The sequence below is a fragment of the Aulonocara stuartgranti genome (genome assembly GCF_965226115.1).
Source record: "Aulonocara stuartgranti genome assembly, chromosome: 2".
Taxonomy (NCBI): Eukaryota; Metazoa; Chordata; class Actinopteri; order Cichliformes; family Cichlidae; genus Aulonocara; species Aulonocara stuartgranti.
The window spans coordinates 6,755,980-6,773,450 of record NC_138940.1 but is presented as its reverse complement, the minus strand read 5'-3'; the positions used below and the strand labels follow the sequence as shown (position 1 = coordinate 6,773,450).

Genomic DNA, 17,471 nt, shown 5'->3' with positions numbered 1-17,471 from the left:
CTGTAGCGCTGGGTGACAACTTATCTGCCCCAGCTGAAACAGGAACAACATGCTCTGTCTCAGCGGTAATCTTTGATCAGCTGAAACGCTTTCTGTGATAAACATTGACTCGATCCCCATGGGCAATCACTCTATAGTACTGGCATCATGGGAGGTAATGTATGCATAGACGTGTTGAATTCGCCTTGGGCCCCTCGCACAAACACTCACACACACGCACGGACACACACCGTGCACAGTGAGATGAATTGCTACGCCACCTAGAATAAATACATATCAGCTACAGTGAGCTGGGGTGCTTTGCTCTTTCCTATTAATCCTCAGCATGGTGATTTATTGCAGCGTGCTTGTCAACAGCCATATAGTCCCCTGGAACTGTGGCCATCCGGGAGAAATAGTAGAGTTTAAGACTAAGGCCCAGCAGCTGCCCCATAGTCTATTTATGTGCATTCTGGTCTGGTCCACGCTGAGGGTGAATATATGGGTTGGTTGAACAACAACATTTTGCGCTAAGAGGAATGGGGCTGTAAAATAATCTATTTGCCATAATCCAAGTTTTAAATTGATGCCTTCCCAGATGTCACTGTTGTAGAGATTTGCATTTGCCAAGGTGAAAGGCCTGGATGCTCAGAAATCAGTTGTGCGCAGGAGAGTGAATGCTAAAGGGTCCTTCTGTAAGTTATTTTTATACTGTGTATGCATGGCACTGCATATTCAGCTCTGGGTGTTAACTCATCCGTTTGATTAATATGACTTCCACTGAAAAACACAAGAGTGGCAGTAAAGCAGTGGGACTCTTTATTTAACAGCACCATCTAGTGGGCATCTCTGTGGCAAATAATTCATAATTCAAATGACAAATGAGAAATCTAAAACTGCGAATTGATCCTGACACTAAAGACTTGATCAGACTTTATACATTGATCAATTTTATGTTCACTTATTTATTTGAAGACAAGAGTCCTGCATGTAAAAGGAGAGCAAGAATTGTCCTCATATAACCATGAGATTTGATTTCTGCCTTAGAATTTTAGTGAACAGGGTAGTGAAGGACTTATAATCCTGCTTTTAATATGTATATGAATAATAATAAGAAGGAATCCACCTTGGAAGTTGGTACAGTGCAAATTTATTAGACCACATGTCCCAGTGTAATGTTTATGACACAGTTGCTCTAACTTAAAAGCACTGGCAATAAAGTCAGTTTTTCTGCTTCTGTAATTGTTACTCCACCAATACGCAACAGCTCTTTAATGGAAATCACACTTTTTCATGCTAAAATATAATTGGTGTTATCAATCATTATCACAAGCGCCTTGAGGCGACTGTTGTTGTGATTTGGCACCGTATAAATAAAATTGAATTGAATCAATGAATTTACTTTTCTAACAAAGGCAAAAATTGCAGTTATTTTCTTACTTCCTGAAAAGAAAAATAAATTTTAGTGGTTGAATGTTAACCTTGATTAATTTTTGACTTCTCAGAGAAGTTCAGTATGCTGGCTCAAATTTGAAATGAATAAAGTTTGTGGTTTATGACATAATACATATTAATATAACTGTTAGTTTTAAACAAGTTTTTGGCAGATTTTTACAATATTTCTGTTTTGTTTTTGTTACATTTCAATACGTTTGTTCACCACTGTGTTTGCACACTTCTAAGAAGGCCCGATACATGCTCACTCGCTAAAATAAAGGCTTTTTGGTACTTTTCTAAACCTACCACGAAAGCCTTGCATAGATTCATTTAGTGGAAGGTTTTTGGGCATTGTTTTTAATTTTCTTTGCTACAATTATTCCCCATACATGAGTGCCACTGGTTTGAGGGACACCAATAACTCTATTATCTTCTTTTCTTCTTCTTTTTTTTTTTAAGAAGTTCCCCACTAATTAAAAGCCAAACAATTTATTTTAGACTTTTATCACTAATGAGTTTCCCCAGATCTGTGAAGAGTGGTGTATAGCTTACCTTATCTTACCAAATGTCACTTAAAAAATAATCCACAGCTACTTGAAGGAAAGAAATCAAGTAAATTATTTTTTTACTCTAACTTGTCTCTTTTCTGCCAAACACGTTACACTCACATATGACTTTAGGGCAGGATGCGAAAGTCTATATATCTGTAACTGATAAGACAAAGAACCAGAGAAACTACTGTGAAACTACTCGAGTGGGCCTCACATCTGAAAATACAGTATCAACTGTAATTATTGCAACATGAGCTTTATTATTTGTGTCTCACTAGATTTAAAAAAAAAAAAATATATATATATATATAATTTTACAAACACCAAAGCATCTTAAACTTCAACTGCTGTTTTCAAACAGGATGACATTTTTTTTTGGATTGATTTAATGTGAATATTGACAGTTACAACACATGACTCAGAAAACCCACAACAGGAACAGAGCACCTTTTTCATACTGCAGACGGCAAGGACACTTTGACTTGATAGCTACATACAAAAAGCAAATAAGGCCACTCCACTTTAAAGCGTTATTGTCCGTTTGAGAGAAGACAGCGGCTTTCTTTGACTGAGTTTCCGCAGTGGTAGAGGACCTAAACAGTGGAAACTAAAAAGGTCTACGGAGCTCACACATTTCACTGGTCACTGTCACATGTTACATTTTAGAGGGAACTGCTATGGCTAATGTAGGTGATTATGAAGTTTCCAATGTGCTTTTCAGAAGAATGAACTTTAAAATGTGGTAAAAAACAAAAAAAACCACAGGGTAGATAAGCCACTGCTCATTAATTTTCAGCAATTACCCGTATTAAAAATGTTATGACAATGAAATGGAAGGACATCACTTTAGTTTGAGTTTAAAGCTACATTAGTATATTTTATTACCTCTTGTTTGCATCCGATGAAATGAGCCTAAAATATTTATAACACTGTTTACTCTGAATGTTCAGTTACCACAATTTCACATCACTGTTCAGTGAGATTAAATCAAATATGCTAGGTAAGCCTTGATGGTCCATCCGTGAAGAATATTTCAGTTACTAGAGATTGAACAAAGTTGGATTGGCTGTTACAGTCAGATAGTTACAATGATTGACAGCTAGATGGCGCTGTGAGGCTGTATTTGCAAAGAAAGCCCCCCTCCTCCAAAACAAACCCATCTGGTCATCTCTGCTCCACCTACCCATTTTATTTAGCTCCTCTCTGTCTCCAGCTCTGTTCTTCACCTCTACACCTCATCACTCCTTCCATCTATCTCTCACCCTTCTCTCCTCAAGCCTCTGTATCCGTTTCCATCCATCTTTATCGCTTCCTCCCTACTAACCCCCACCCCCCACCTGCTCTGTCCTCTACTGAGCAGCAACAGCCTGGGTTTCGCCTCCGGAGGTCACCAGCTCCATGAGGCTTCCTGAAGATGGTCGGTTCACCCCGGTGGCCCAGCTGAAGAACATTCTGAGGAGGGAAAAAAAAGAAAGGAGGAAGAACTTTTTGAGTAGTTGAATAAAACCTTCAATACCTTTTCATGTTCATTCTTATATATATTATATATGTACAATGTGCTGAACCTTTTGGTTCTTAGTAAGTGTGTTTGCTTTTTCCAGTTTATTTGTTGGAGTCAAGGAGGCACAGATGTGTCTGGAAGATGAGCCACACCTCAATCATATTCCCCTGATTGTTTTATAAGATGCTGGCAGCGTCAGTTCTCTTTTGCTTTCCCTCTGGTGGGCTGGTTTTATTCCCTGGGCGACATCCTGCTCTATGACTGCAAATTCACAGCCTAAAATGGTACTGTTAACTAGGGCTGCCACAAACGATTATTTTGATAGTCGACGTAATCGTGACTAGTCGACTAATCGTGGCAGCCCTACTGTTAACTGCAGTTAAATACAACGCAATGGTCACAGAGTTAGTTTCTCACTCAGATCTGCCACTCGCTCAATACATGTGCATCTTATGTTGAAAACAGTCAGCTTAGAGCTTCATTACAGGATATCGCTGATCAGTGGTCGATGTCAAAGCTATATTTTTCTTTAATATACTGTCTGTAGTTGTAACCTTATTCTTTGCATACATTTACAACTCTTTCCGTTTATCCCCCGTTACACGCCAAATAACTGATCAGCATACCTAAATTTGTGGGTTTTTTTTTAGTTAAATAAACCGGTAACTCAACACCAAAGATGCCTTCAAATACCACGTGAGCTAGTCTGTTAACTTAAAACAGTAACATAAAATCTAAGTAAAAATAGCTTATACTGGAAATCAGTTTGGTTTAATAGATGAACAGTGGCCAGAAAGGTAAGCACAGAATAACAATAGGTGCTAAAACAAACTAACCGCCACCTTCATTAATTTCGGGTCACATAGACCGTTTCTATTTCTGTCTCCAGACCCTCATCTGTTTCCTACGGGATTATCAAAGTGGATCAAATCCCATCTAATCTTCCCTGGCCGACACAGACATAAACGCAGCCAAAGCCAAAGCATTCATTCAGTTGTACACCAAGGATTAAAAGAAATTAACAAATTTATCAAAGCTTTAAGTAAAGGCAGAGTGGCTCATGTAGCTCAAAGTTCTATTTGTTAATAGAAGTTTAATTGTCTCATTGCTGTTTAAAACCCCCCAGAAGAAGTCTATTTTGCCATCTTGTGGTGCAATTCTATATTTTAAATTTTATTTCTTTTTGGGTTAATGATATTCATATGCAGCCAAACCTTCAGATCCTCAAAAGAAACCAATTCCAGTTCATGAAGATGTCAGAATACATAATATACATATAAACAAAACAAATCTGTCCTAACAGATTTTTTAAGCAGCTACTTGCAAAACACTTTGTATTCTGTGTTCATGCCTCCTCATTCTTGTGCATAATTAGACATCCTCAGGTATTTCCAGTCACTTTAATGTAACGTAGTTTGATAGCTGGAAGTGTTTCTGTGATCCCAAGCATCAAAGGTAAATGTGACGATTACGGTGTCAGTCCCTGAGAATCAAAGAGCTTCTTAGTCCAATGCTGAACAATCAGAAAGAAATTCTGTTTCTTTGCCCACACCATCTTAATAACAGTGTGAACAATTGAGAGTCAGCAGGGGGGCCGTTGTGAACAGAAACACGCAGAGGAGCTGTACAGCAGTTGAACGATATCAAAGCATTTAAGAAGTATATTAATTTAAAATGTGAATGCCCTAATAGAGTGCAGTTGGAATTTTGCATAATAGGGCTCCTATAAAACTGAACATCTTGAACATTTCACCATTTGAAAATTGATAAAAACATATACACACACCCCCAATCTAAATAAAAACAAAGAAGAGAAAAAGACTGCTTTGGCACTCACTCTGCAATATACTCCAGCGGTGTCCAGGTACTGAAATCTGCTTTAGGCATGAACTTCCTGTTCATCGGCGTATCCAAGGTAACGCTGCCAAATGAAGCCAGATGACAATCAGGGTGAGTAGCTGCGTCTGAGCAGCACAGAGGAAGCAGAGTGTGCAGACTGCAGCATCTCCACACATACTATATATCACATGCAGTTTCTGAGGGGTTGAAGTCATTTTATAAGCATACTAAAACTGCATTTTACAGGAAAATCGATTATTCCGTATAAGTTAGACATCAACATTCAGCTTAAAGAAAAAAAATGTTTAGGAATTATGGCAAAAGGCACAGGAGGCTTATTTTAAACTTGAAACAGCCATCGCTCAGACAATAAGGCTTGCAGTTTATGTGCTTGAGTGAGGACATTTGCATTGGGCGTGTTATCATCTGCCAGGGCAATCCTGTATTGTCAGACTGTGTATTCCTGCAAAAGCCATACAATGGGTAAACAACATTTTTATTCTATACTGTGCTTTGCAGAAATGTTCGGGTTACTATATGGTGGTGCCACAGCATCAGAGACCTGCATGCAGCAGAAATGCAAGTCATGGGGCTAATGTTAAACAGATGTGACAGAATGCTGGAGAGGCAGCCTGGCCCCATACTGGAGGAAAATGCAGCCAAACAGAGCGCGAGGGGTGGATACACCCCCTAACAAGACATTTCTTTCTTCTCATGATGACAGTGCAAAAGCTGCTTTTATATCCAATAACTAAAGAGAGAGCGCAATGATGCAAATACAGCTGTGTGTCATTCATCTAAAGCATTCATGTGCAGATCCACCGCGTGGAACGGGCACCCTTATTCATCTTTTATTCCTGCATCTTATCCTCACCTCGTACTTATCTATCCAACATAACAAAGAATACGTGGCACAGCTAATTTTATAGCTTTCATCTTCAGTCCTTTCACCGACTGCTTGCCGTGCTGGTGTATTTAAAGCAGCTCTATACATGACTTTTATGTTATGGTGAATACAGAACACATTTTTAAACCTGCGTCTGTAGCACAAAAAAATGACTTGAATTCATCCTACCGGTTTGTCAGTCCTGTTTTATTAATAAAAGTCTGCTGCTGGATATGGATTAGAGACAAATCTGTTCCCTAAAAATATTAAAAACACACTAGAAGAAGCAATATACAGTATTACCCTGCAAGCGGAACACCAGCACACTATCCAAGGAAAAAAAAAATCTTTTTTGTCATAACATACAGTACATGCTTTTGCTAATACAGGAAATCTAGGGGTTTCTGTGTTACCATAAAATCAACTATTTTTACCCCATAAAAACAATTCAGGTGGGATCTGAAAGGTTAGTCCATGTCAGCAGGACGAACAGGAGTGCAGAGGCACCTGCAGACAATTCCTTGGTAAAACCCAGTGTGGAAAAAGAAGACATGTAAGACATGCAAGTGTAAGATTTATTTCTGAGTAAAACCCAGGGAGCCACGTTTCCCTTTTCATTTCCATTTAAATTCTAATTACAAACTCACTACACACAGTAATGAACAGTAACTGTATAATATAATTAAAGCCACTTGTTTTCTCATAATAAAAAGAGCAACTTGTGTTTTGAGGAAAACACATTTGTGTGAATTGTACAGTCAAAAAAGCTTAAAAATATATTAAAAACTATTGTAGCTTCTTATTTTAAAAGGTTAATAAAATCATGCTAGGCCATATAAAGCTATTAAATTCTATTAGCTTCAGTTTGTTGCTTTTTGCTAGCAGGGATAAACCAGAGATTTTACACATAAAGTGTGCTCAGGATCATCTCGACTAAGTTTTAAAATCTTTGAAAAACAGACTGGGGATGAAAGTTGGTAAGGACTGCTTTTAATTATTCAATACTGATAACTTTGTTTCCTGTAAGTCTGGCTTTCCAGTTGTATCTGCTGTAAATACAACTAATCTAATCTGAGGGTGAGAAGAGAGCAATAGACTTTTCTAGTTTTAATCTAGCAGAGAAGACTTTTTGTTGATTGTTCCTTTAAGGACAGCACATGCTAGAGCTGCTTTTGTACACCTTGATTGTGTTTTATTTCAGTACTCACGGTAGTATAGCGACAGCAGCAGTGTCGGCAGGCATCCCACTGTTTTTTGCTGCGAGACTCTGACACAGCTGGTGGACGGCTGCTTTGGCCATGCCATATCCTATCATGCCTGGGGGTTGCAGTGGAAACATTATTATTTTAGTATCCTGGAGAAAATTCAGCTTGCAAAAGGCAACGCACAACACAATATAATCGTTACACAGAAAGTGGACGGTACTGATTTGTTGAGAGGGGTCAAGTGGACAGACCAGACGTCTGTGAATCTATGTGAGGAACATCTTGAGACTTTCAAATGCTTCCCTGTCTTTTACATGGTTTGTAAATGTTAATATCGACTTAAGGCTTGACAGTCTGCTTACTTGCATACTGAATCTGTACATGAGCCCAGCCTGGGAGAACGAATTTTCTGACTCTTCAGCATCTGGAAACAGTAAGCGTCTCTTCCCCCTAAATGATCTTATGAGAGGCTTATAAATCCCCAACCAATAGAAACGAGGGGTGGTGGCATGACTTTGCTCTCAAGCTTTTGTTTTTCCTGCAAGAGCAAACACTAGTAAGGAATACCAGTCTTGCAAATGCATCCACTCACTGTATACTGACCAGATTAGAATGCGAATTTAGACAACCAGACATGTTCAGCCCATCATTAAAAAACAAAAATCTGATTTCTGGCTCTGTTGCATGAATACATATACATTCACCTGAAAACATTTTGGAAAGAAGGGAAAAAATAGAATTTACACTATGCAGACTCACATTATTATCTGCAATATAATAGTTCCAAAACATGTTGCGAATTTGCAATTTTGAGTTGTTATAGTTTGCATTAGACGTTTGATAACCGCTGCGCCATCATGCTGATCACCTCTCTCATCTGCTTTATTCTTCAATAACTAAGCTTAATTATTTAGTCTTGTAACAGACACACTCAATAGTTACCAAATGATTAAACTCCAAATCTCATGCTGATAATTTAGTGATTCTATCTAACAGCAGCTGCAACTGGTTGCAGAAAAACAAATGCAATAGGTGCCAACTAAGGTTTTTCCAGTTATATACTGACTCTAGGATTACCACTGCATCCACTGGAAGTCTCTTCATAGTGTCTTCATCTCTGTTCTGTATGAGAGACTGCTTTGACTACTGACTTATCATCTAGTGAATGTTAAATGAGGCCAGAATGGAGTTCTCCAAGGAATTTAAAAGGCTACAAGTTGCATATCTGGGAGGATAATCACAAACCATGAAAATTTCACGAGGCCAAGCAAAGAGCTCTGCATTCCTTTTGAACTGTCTGGGGTTCAAACTCTGCTCTTAAGCTTAACTGTGGGGTCAAATTCTCAAAAAGGGCAGTCATAAAATTTCCAACCTTTTCTTCACCTGCTGGCTTTTTGTTTTTTCTTTCAGATTTCTAGTAAATTGGGTTTGCTCCTCAGAGAAAGAAGCTAAGAAACAAGATTGATGTGCTACTGGGGTATGTTGAGCCTAAACCCAACTTTGGTAACTTACGCTGAACACAGAACCAAGTCGTGAGCAGGTTTTTTTTTTTTTACCAAGTTTTGGGTTGAAATTGGCCGAAAGTGCCACATTTTTAGTTTCTTTTCACAACTTGCCCCAAATGCAGTATATATTCTTTACTGAAGGAAAACACTTTACACATGTTGGACCTTACTAACACCACCAAAATGAAGCTCTAAAGTAAAGTTACAGAATGCATTTCTGTAACTACACAAACTGGAAATGTACAAAAAGGGAATTTTCATGTAGATGATGCAGAAAATGCATATTTTTTTGTGGTCCCTGTTATGAGGGTCATGCCCGTTATCTCTGACTGGGTTTTAGGTTTTGTCAAGACAGCAAACACAAAGAAAGCCTGGGTTTGTAAAATCTGCTGCATCGTAAATCCCTCTGAAAGACAACGAGTATGACAAAAACTTTTAACTACTTTAAACATTTGGCCAACCCAAAATCAACGTACATTTTCAGTGTATTAAACGATTCCCTTCATTTGGTCTGTTAGCTCACACACCTGCAGCATTTAACAGCCTTTTCATCCATTAAACTTTGATGAACAACAACAAAGTCAAAGTCAGTACAATTACTCATCCTAATATCCTTTCCTGTTTCCTCTTCATAGATGATCTGGATTTGGCTTATTAACTCTCCACTCATCTTGTTTGATCAAAGCACTCAAAAAAAAAAAAAAAAAAAAAAAAAAAAAAGGATGAGTGTAGGTGCCTCTTAAACCAGTTTGTTACATTTCTTAACATTTGGTACTTGTTATTGCCTTGTGTTTATTTAGAATTTGAAGATTTTTTTCCCCACATGTTTACTATGCAGAGCTCTACCTAAGTGCTTGCACTACAGAGAACAACTAAAATGCTTTAGTCTGATAAGTTAGAACACTGCATGGGGACATTGTGTGAGGACCAACAACTGCTGAGTCACTGTCTTCCTAAGCCGGCAGCCAATGAGCTCTTCGGCTCTGTGTGGGCTGCTGAGCCAGGGCTTTGTGTAGCTGTAGAATTGGATCATAGCCCATCACATGGCCAGCTTGGTCACAGGAGGGGTTTTTACAAATCACATGGCCCTGGATTTAAGCCTTTATGGACACTACATGAGCTGAAGAGCTGGACCAGTATCACATGGTAACAAGGCTGCAACTAACAAAGTATTTGACTATACCAATTAATCATAGATGTAGACTTTAATTAATTAAGTTGAATAAAGTGATTTCTTTGGACTCTGTCTTAATTGGTTGTTTAAATGGCTGAGTATTAAACAACCCCATGGACGGCCTGTTCTAGTATGTAAATAAACACTTAGGCATAAAATCGTTAATTTTAGACACTTTGTTCCTAGCACCCTGTCGCAAAAAACAAACTTAATTTGTTCTAATTTCATTAATTTAATATACAAAAACAAAGCCAAAGATATCACAGTTTCACAGATATAAAATGTGATTTTGCACCAACAAGATGAATGCTGAAGAACTATTAACCAAAACACAGGAGTGGTACATCTTAAATACTACCTACAGCATCTGAACAGGGTCTGACAGTCATATCATTAAGAAGCAGGAAAAAAAAAATCCCTGAAAAACCTGACACAGGAACTGAAGAATGCATCTAGCCCTTCAATGAATCCATCTACTCCTCACTGAAGCCTCATGAGAAATTGTTTCAGTAGAAGGCTGGATGTCAAGAAGATATTATTCGTGAAGGAAGGCAAATGGCGAGAAACAGCTAAGGTTTGCCAGATTACAAAAAGAACTGCAGTGAAAACATGTTGTATGGAGCGATTAATCCAAATTTGCACATTTCAATAAATCACTACACCCATTTCCCATTTTTTTGGAAAAAATTAAATTTAAATTTACTTTTGGTCTAATTTATCTACTTTCATTAACCTTATTTTTTTATTTATTCACTCTTGCCCCAGATATCTTAAAACGATTAAGCAGGTCACGGTTGAGTCGATTGCTCAACAATACAGGGGAAGGTTTGTAGTAGACAAACATGCTGTTTTGGCAATCAAACCAATTACTTTTTGTTTGTGAAACAGACTCACTAACCAGTGAGCACCACTGCTGCCGCAGAGCTCATCAGCGATTCTGTCTTGCTTCTTGGATCAATGTTATCGACACATTTCGCCCCCAATCGCACACACTGCTGTGAGCAGGTGCGCCTCTGATCAGTGTGTCAATTACCCTGGTCAAAGTCTGTAACCCTGAGGAGCGGGCCATCAGTTCGCTATGATGAGAACAGTAAACACGCAACAAAAACTGTGTGCCTCACCTCCAGTGCCTGACTGGGCTGCTTTAGCTCCAGCCAGAGTCAGCAGTCCACCTGTTTTTAGGTGCAAGGCAGCAAGGTGGCTGGAGATGGTTGAGGTCCACACGCTCTGTTTCCACATCAAATCACTATTTTTGTACAAGTCTGTAGGAGAATACAGAGAACAACATCTTAGACTGGCTCTTCAAAGCAGTGCCGAAAGCTACGAGTACCTCTAAAAGGTTTGTTTGATCTGTACAAAAACTTGATTAAAAAAGATCAAATTACCATTTTTACAGGATTACTGTGTCAGATTATTTCTTGACTTGGACCAGAAACGTCCTGAAGTCTTACCAGACTGCCTGATAACCCTTCATTGCCAAAAATCATTGCTGGCACGTAACTCATCTATTAAATGGCGAATTGCTGTTTATAAACACTGGTATTTGTAAAGATTTAATACACTAAGTTGTTAATCTGAGCCGGGTAGACCAGCTGTTTTGAGTAGCTTCAATAATGCCAGCCTTTTCATCTTTGCCAGAAAGCGAGTGCCTTGTCCTCCAAATGTTTGAAATGGCTGAATTTGCGGCAACCACAAAATTCTTATTAGCTGCACAGTGCACATCAATTCTGGCACTTCAAGAGAACTGCTGCTTTCCCTTTGCTGCCAGGTACAGCTATGGAATAAATACCAAAAAGCTAACTGGCAGAACAAAAATCTGGCAAGCTTTTGGCCCCGCAGAACAAGATTTAAACACTTCTAAGTAAATGAGATTCAAGAAAAAGTCTAATCACAAATATCCCTTAGACTTTATTTAATTACAAAGCAAATTGTTTTCAAGTTCACAATTATGCATGGGAGACTGCAGGAAAGCTGGCTGATTATTAACACCAAAACAAATAATAATAAAAAAAAAAGGTTGAACTCTGACCTTTGGAACTACAGTTTCCTCCCGCCCATCCTCCCGCCGCGCACAAGATGGCATCCACTTTCTGTTCCCCTAGCAACTGGGCCACATCTGCCGTCACCTGCACAAAATGAGAGCTAACTGCTAACACAATGACATAAAGCCACTGGGCAGACGCACGAGCTGAATGGCATTTAAATGTCAACTAAGCATCAGCTGGAGAGTGTTTGTTCTGGTAAACAAACAAAGGAGGATAGCTGTAGAAATTATCCTCACTCAGTCAGTGTACTGTTAGATTTCTAAAAACACACTTTTCATTTTATAAAGTGCAAAAAATATCTTACCAAAAGCAATTATACAGAGAGAAAGGATGCTACCGATTTTTATCAAGGTCACATAAAATGGGCAAAAAGAGATGCATCAAATGATAAATATATTTCTGTGTGTCAAATAAGACCGCTCAGATCAGCTTTAATAGTTTTACCTACCTTGGGTTTTTATACCTCTCTACCCTTAGACGCTCTCAATGAACAGATTTGAACTATAAAAGCTACTAAGGGGTTCAAGAAAAAGAAGTACAGTTTAGATAACCATTAATGCTGCCTAAACAAATAAGAAAAAAAAATCATCACAGTAATCTGACTCTATCATAACCTCTCTACTACAAAAACCGAAATCCCCACTTTCTCAGTTGACCTGAACGCAGCATTAGCTTACACACATTTTAGCAACTCTACTATTACTGAACAATGCAAATAGTTGTAATAATAATAAAAATAACAATAATAAATTTAAAAAACAACAAACAAATGTCATTAGAGTTATACCAAAGTCATATGAAAAGTCTGACTTTAGCTGTCGCAGTAACAGCCCTACTCCTGTCTGTTAACGCTTCAGTTTTTGCACTGATGAGTCAGAAAGATCTGCAGAGCACCTGTCCTGCTTGCTCGGTGAAAGACTCCGTCATCTTCACGATCACGTTTTCATTAGCCTCTTCATTTGCAACCATGTCGATGCTGGCGACCCACTATTTAGTGCACAGAGAAAGAGAAATATAGTTAGCTCACCGTTTATCAGTGCTAGCATGCTAGCGTTAGCTGTCACCACTCACCCATCCTTTAGATTTGAAATACTCGACACACTTTGAGCCCAGAGCGCCTCTCCCACCGTAAATGATCACCCGGTTAGCAGCCATGTTCACGCTCCAGTTACCCGTCAGGAGTGAGAGCGAGAGAGCTGCAGGGATTGAGCTTAGAAGAGCAGAAGGAGGAGGAATAGGAGGCGTTTCTCTGAATGAGCAACAAGTTGGTTGAACTAATGCTGCGTTCAACGACTGTAGGAAATCACCCACTCCAAAGTGAATCCTGAAGCGAAACAAGCTGAGAGCTGAAACCAAAAATTGCAGTTCTTGAAATAGGCACTGGAGAGCGAGTCAATTCCCACAGCCAAACTTTACAGCAATAAAAAGCACGTGGTCAATGCCAATACACTGAAAAGGAGTATAGAAAACTTAATAATAATAATGACTTTAAAAAATAACATGCTTATGTTACAGGTAAAAGTTTGTCCTCCAAGGATAGGAAGCTGTACCTGGTAACTCTCTGCTAATTTGAGTTACTGAACAGAACCTGACCATCTGCTGTTGGTGCATTTTTGTGAGCAAAAGTCTTTTAAAAATATTATTATTATGAACGATGGATTTAGATTTAGGTTTTAAAATTGAATTCAAGGCAGAAGTGCCTTAAACCTGAGCTGTTTTAACGGCCGACGGCAGGTGAAAGGCTGCTAAAAGGATTCTGTTTGAACTCTATGAAAAAATGGCCTTGTTGTTGTCTGACTTGTTGTTCTTTTACCTAATCAAACACTTTACAAAACACTTTTTAGGCTTACTCGCTGGAAAAACGTTAGTGAATGAACATGTGGCTTCATATCAGGGACTTGAAAACTCGATGGGTCACACCACAGCGGGTACATGCATCATCATATGACTTTGTCATTTGGCAATAATTAGCAAGTGTGTGTCTTACCATTGAACCCAGTGACTCTGGATGAAAACATACAGTTTCTGGATGCACCTTGCTAAATCTCCCTGTCTTCAAATGTGGTTCCTTTTTATGGACAAAAAGCTAACACTGAGAGTTCAAAATGTTAGTCCAGAACCCAGCAGGTGACGTTCTAGAGGACAAGTGTCAAACACAAGGCCCGGGGGACATAAATGGCCTATTAAAGACTCTAATCTGGCCCACTAAGTGTGTAGATTTTGATCTTTTAACTATATTTTCACAAGATTTATAGCTTTTCCAGTTGAGACAGACTTCTTTCCCCAACCCTGTTACCATATATACGACACCAAAGTAATTAACTATCACTTAAACAATTAAGTGAAAAAAAAGTGGCTGTTTTTCCGCTATCTACTATAGCTATAGACATTGGGTTTTTTCTGTTTTGTTTTTTTGTTCTTTGTTTATTTTACAGTGAGTCTACAATCAAATACTGTGTTTGGGAGGTTTGTTTTGTTTTTTGGGAAATTAACAAATGCTACATGTTTTATAATTACAGAAGAGTGTGGCTGAATTTTTAAAAGCTCGCTTATTTAAATGCTAAAAGGTTAACTGTATAGCTGCACCAAATGAAGCAGTTGCTTGTAAAAAGACTACATTCACATTCACATGGGAGTTTTAAATGGAGATTTTCTCTTTAGAATTTGAAAAATCTCTGTCTCAATGAAGATGCAAAAGAGAAAAGAAAAGGAAAGAAAAAGAAGGAAAAAGGTGGTGATATAACCTTAACTGTAAAGAAATGTTAGCCAATCAGCAGCCAGTAACAACAGAGTGCATGCAACAGCAGAGATTCTGGTGTCAAAAAAGAGAAAAAGATGATTTTCAAAAGCTCTGTTCTTAGTAACCAATAAAACTATTTACATGTACATGGCAAGCCATAAAAGGTAGAACAGAATAGCTGTTGTCCTTGACATTGTGTGTAAATAAAACATGTTTTTGTTCAGAAAAGGGTAAAAACATAAAGACTTTGTTTTTTTACTATACAGGCACACATAGCATTATTTCAAAATTTCATAGCTCATAGTGAGTCTACGCTAGATAGTCGCAACATTGGTGCCCTTAACCAAAATCCCTATGGAGAATATGAATGGGATTTTACTTTCAAGTCTCATTGTTTGAGTTTTATTGTAGAAAAATGTTCACGTCTGGTTTGAAAAAACTAGATGGCCAAAATACCAAACCCAAGGCTTCAAAAACCACTTTTAAAAGTCTTTTCTACAGTTTGTCTATCACACAAGGTTAAAAGTGAAAATGTTGTTAGATGGTTTGGATTATTTGTAAAAAAAAAAAAGAAAAAAAGAAAAAAATACACATCTTAATCTTTATCTTCATAGCAAAATCTTAGTTGGACAGAGTGATTCATCTTGTCTGAAGCTTGAAAATGTCAGTGCCCAAAAGCTATAATGGACACAAAGATGTTTTTAAATGACAAGTGCTTAAGTAATCTAATAGCCCAGGCTGCTCTTAGAATAGGTTTTCATTAAGGAAAAGTAAATGTCTACTGAGTTTTATCATACATGAATATATTACAGGCAAGCCTAGTGTGCAGTAATGCAGTTCTGCGTGAATTCACCTATAATGCTAAAATTTTGGTAATTTCCATTTTCTGTATAAAATTAATGCAGTAATTTCAGATACGTTACAAGGGGGAGAAACAATTAAAGGCTGATGTTTTTATATTTTGCATTTGAAAAAAAAATAGCATCATTTTCACTAAATTGTATAATAGAAAAAAACTTGCAAATGTTGCAGATCTCTTAAACCATTAAATTTTATATAGTGAGCACTAGGTGCTGCTATAAGGCTACAAGGTTTACAACATAGGACTGAGCTCTGTCTTTCCATTAGTTGCTGCTGTGCTGCCTGTGCTGAGCCAAAGCGGCATGCCAACGAGACATCCCTGCCTCTCATGAATTATACAAACAAGATGGCCCTAGTGAAGCCCCGATCTGTCACTTCACCTTGATATGACACACACCTCTGCTACTGGGAATAAGTGCTTGGTTTGTCTAGTCTGACATAGGTGTGTGTGTGAAGACACACACACACACACACACACACACACACACACACACACACACACACACAGGAAAAAGAGGGTTAGAGAAGCAAATACACACCTTTCCAGTGTTGCAAACAAACGAATTACACCTTCCTTTCCTGCCTGTCTTCCTCTCTCCAGAGAAAATATATTAAAACAAACATGCACACCCACACATCTCCTACAATGTGAGATGAGGAGAAACTGTGTGGGTGATGGGAGTCAGTGAGGCTGACCAAGTTCAATAGCTGGCTGATACAAAAGAACACATGATAATTATGACCCAGTATCTGGTTAGTTCAGACCTGAAAAAGAAATCCTGCAGCTTCCCAACATTCGACAAACAAACAGAATTAGAGCTGCATCAAAGGAACCTGTGCCAGGTTGAGTATTTGTCAGCAGCTTGGTATCTCATGGCATGAAGTGGACACAGTAATGACAACAGCAGCAACTGCTGTTGCAGAATGGGGTTTATTGGGGCAGTGGTGGTGCTTGTCCAGAGAGGAGAGATGATAACTGATAGGCTGCTAGTTTCAGAGCAAGGACAGGAGTAGGGGAAAAACTACGGCACTGGGAAGACAAATAAGACCAGAACTCTTGTGCCTTGAGGCGACTGGTGTTGTGATTGGGCGCTGTATAAATAAAACTGAATAAGAATTGAACTCCAAAATGAATGAAATGGCAACTTTTTCTTTTAAACTTTAATGATGTCTGTCCTTGGGCCTGAACTACTAAGCAAGTTTAATATACCCACAGTGTCTTTTATGTTATCTGCCTTAACTTAATGACTACCAGGCAATTACAACACAGTAGGTGTTGTAATTGCCTTAACACAGTGGTGTTAAAGTCCTGCGTTAGCAACATATGGTAATTGGCCAAAGCTGGCAACAATGTGTAAGTAACATAATCTTTAATGTTTACCTTTTGATTCTTTTCCAGTGCCTGTTATATTACTTAGATGCTCTGTTATGGTGTATACGTTCATTTTAGCACCATTCAGTCAGCCACAATCCTGTTGGTTTTAAGAACAGAACAAATATATCATCAGAAATAACTCAAAAAAAATAAACAAGCTTTCTTGCAAATCTAACATAGGGTCAGCAAGTTGCATACCAGGCTTTATGCCCCCATTTTTAGATTTATGTCATAGAGCGTTAGAGAGCAAAGAAATAGCTCTGACATAGCTTGGAGTCAGCAGGAAAAAAATAAGTAAGGAATAAGGTTCCCCCTGCTTAGAATCTGCATCCCCCATTGATGTTGGCTAGAGAAATTCTAAATGTTTAGGCAG

At 38.4% G+C, this 17,471-nt stretch overlaps 1 protein-coding gene across 1 annotated transcript; it reads right to left on the bottom strand.

Moving 5' to 3' along the window:
• Window positions 1–2,330: 2,330 nt before the first annotated feature.
• On the bottom strand, window positions 2,331–17,189 carry qdpra (quinoid dihydropteridine reductase a). The gene is made up of 8 exons (XM_082506212.1): window positions 17,105–17,189; window positions 13,194–13,468; window positions 13,017–13,109; window positions 12,107–12,203; window positions 11,199–11,339; window positions 7,402–7,510; window positions 5,306–5,389; window positions 2,331–3,419 (listed from the first exon to the last, which is right to left on the bottom strand). Exons 1-8 carry the CDS (start codon window positions 17,166–17,168, stop codon window positions 3,317–3,319), a joined length of 966 nt encoding a protein of 321 aa, XP_082362338.1. The 5' UTR covers window positions 17,169–17,189; the 3' UTR covers window positions 2,331–3,316.
• Window positions 17,190–17,471: the final 282 nt, after the last annotated feature.

Excerpts from the sequence above, each read along its gene's own strand:
- qdpra (XM_082506212.1), bottom strand. The coding sequence starts at position 17,168 with ATGAACGTATACACCATAACAGAGCATCTAAGTAATATAACAGGCACT. Across the intron at positions 12,204-13,016 it reads TCACCGAGCAAGCAGGACAG|GTGACGGCAGATGTGGCCCA; the intron begins GTGCTCTGCAGA and ends CATTTTGTGCAG. Across the intron at positions 3,420-5,305 it reads CCGCTGGAGTATATTGCAGA|AATGTTCTTCAGCTGGGCCA; the intron begins GTGAGTGCCAAA and ends TTCCCTCCTCAG.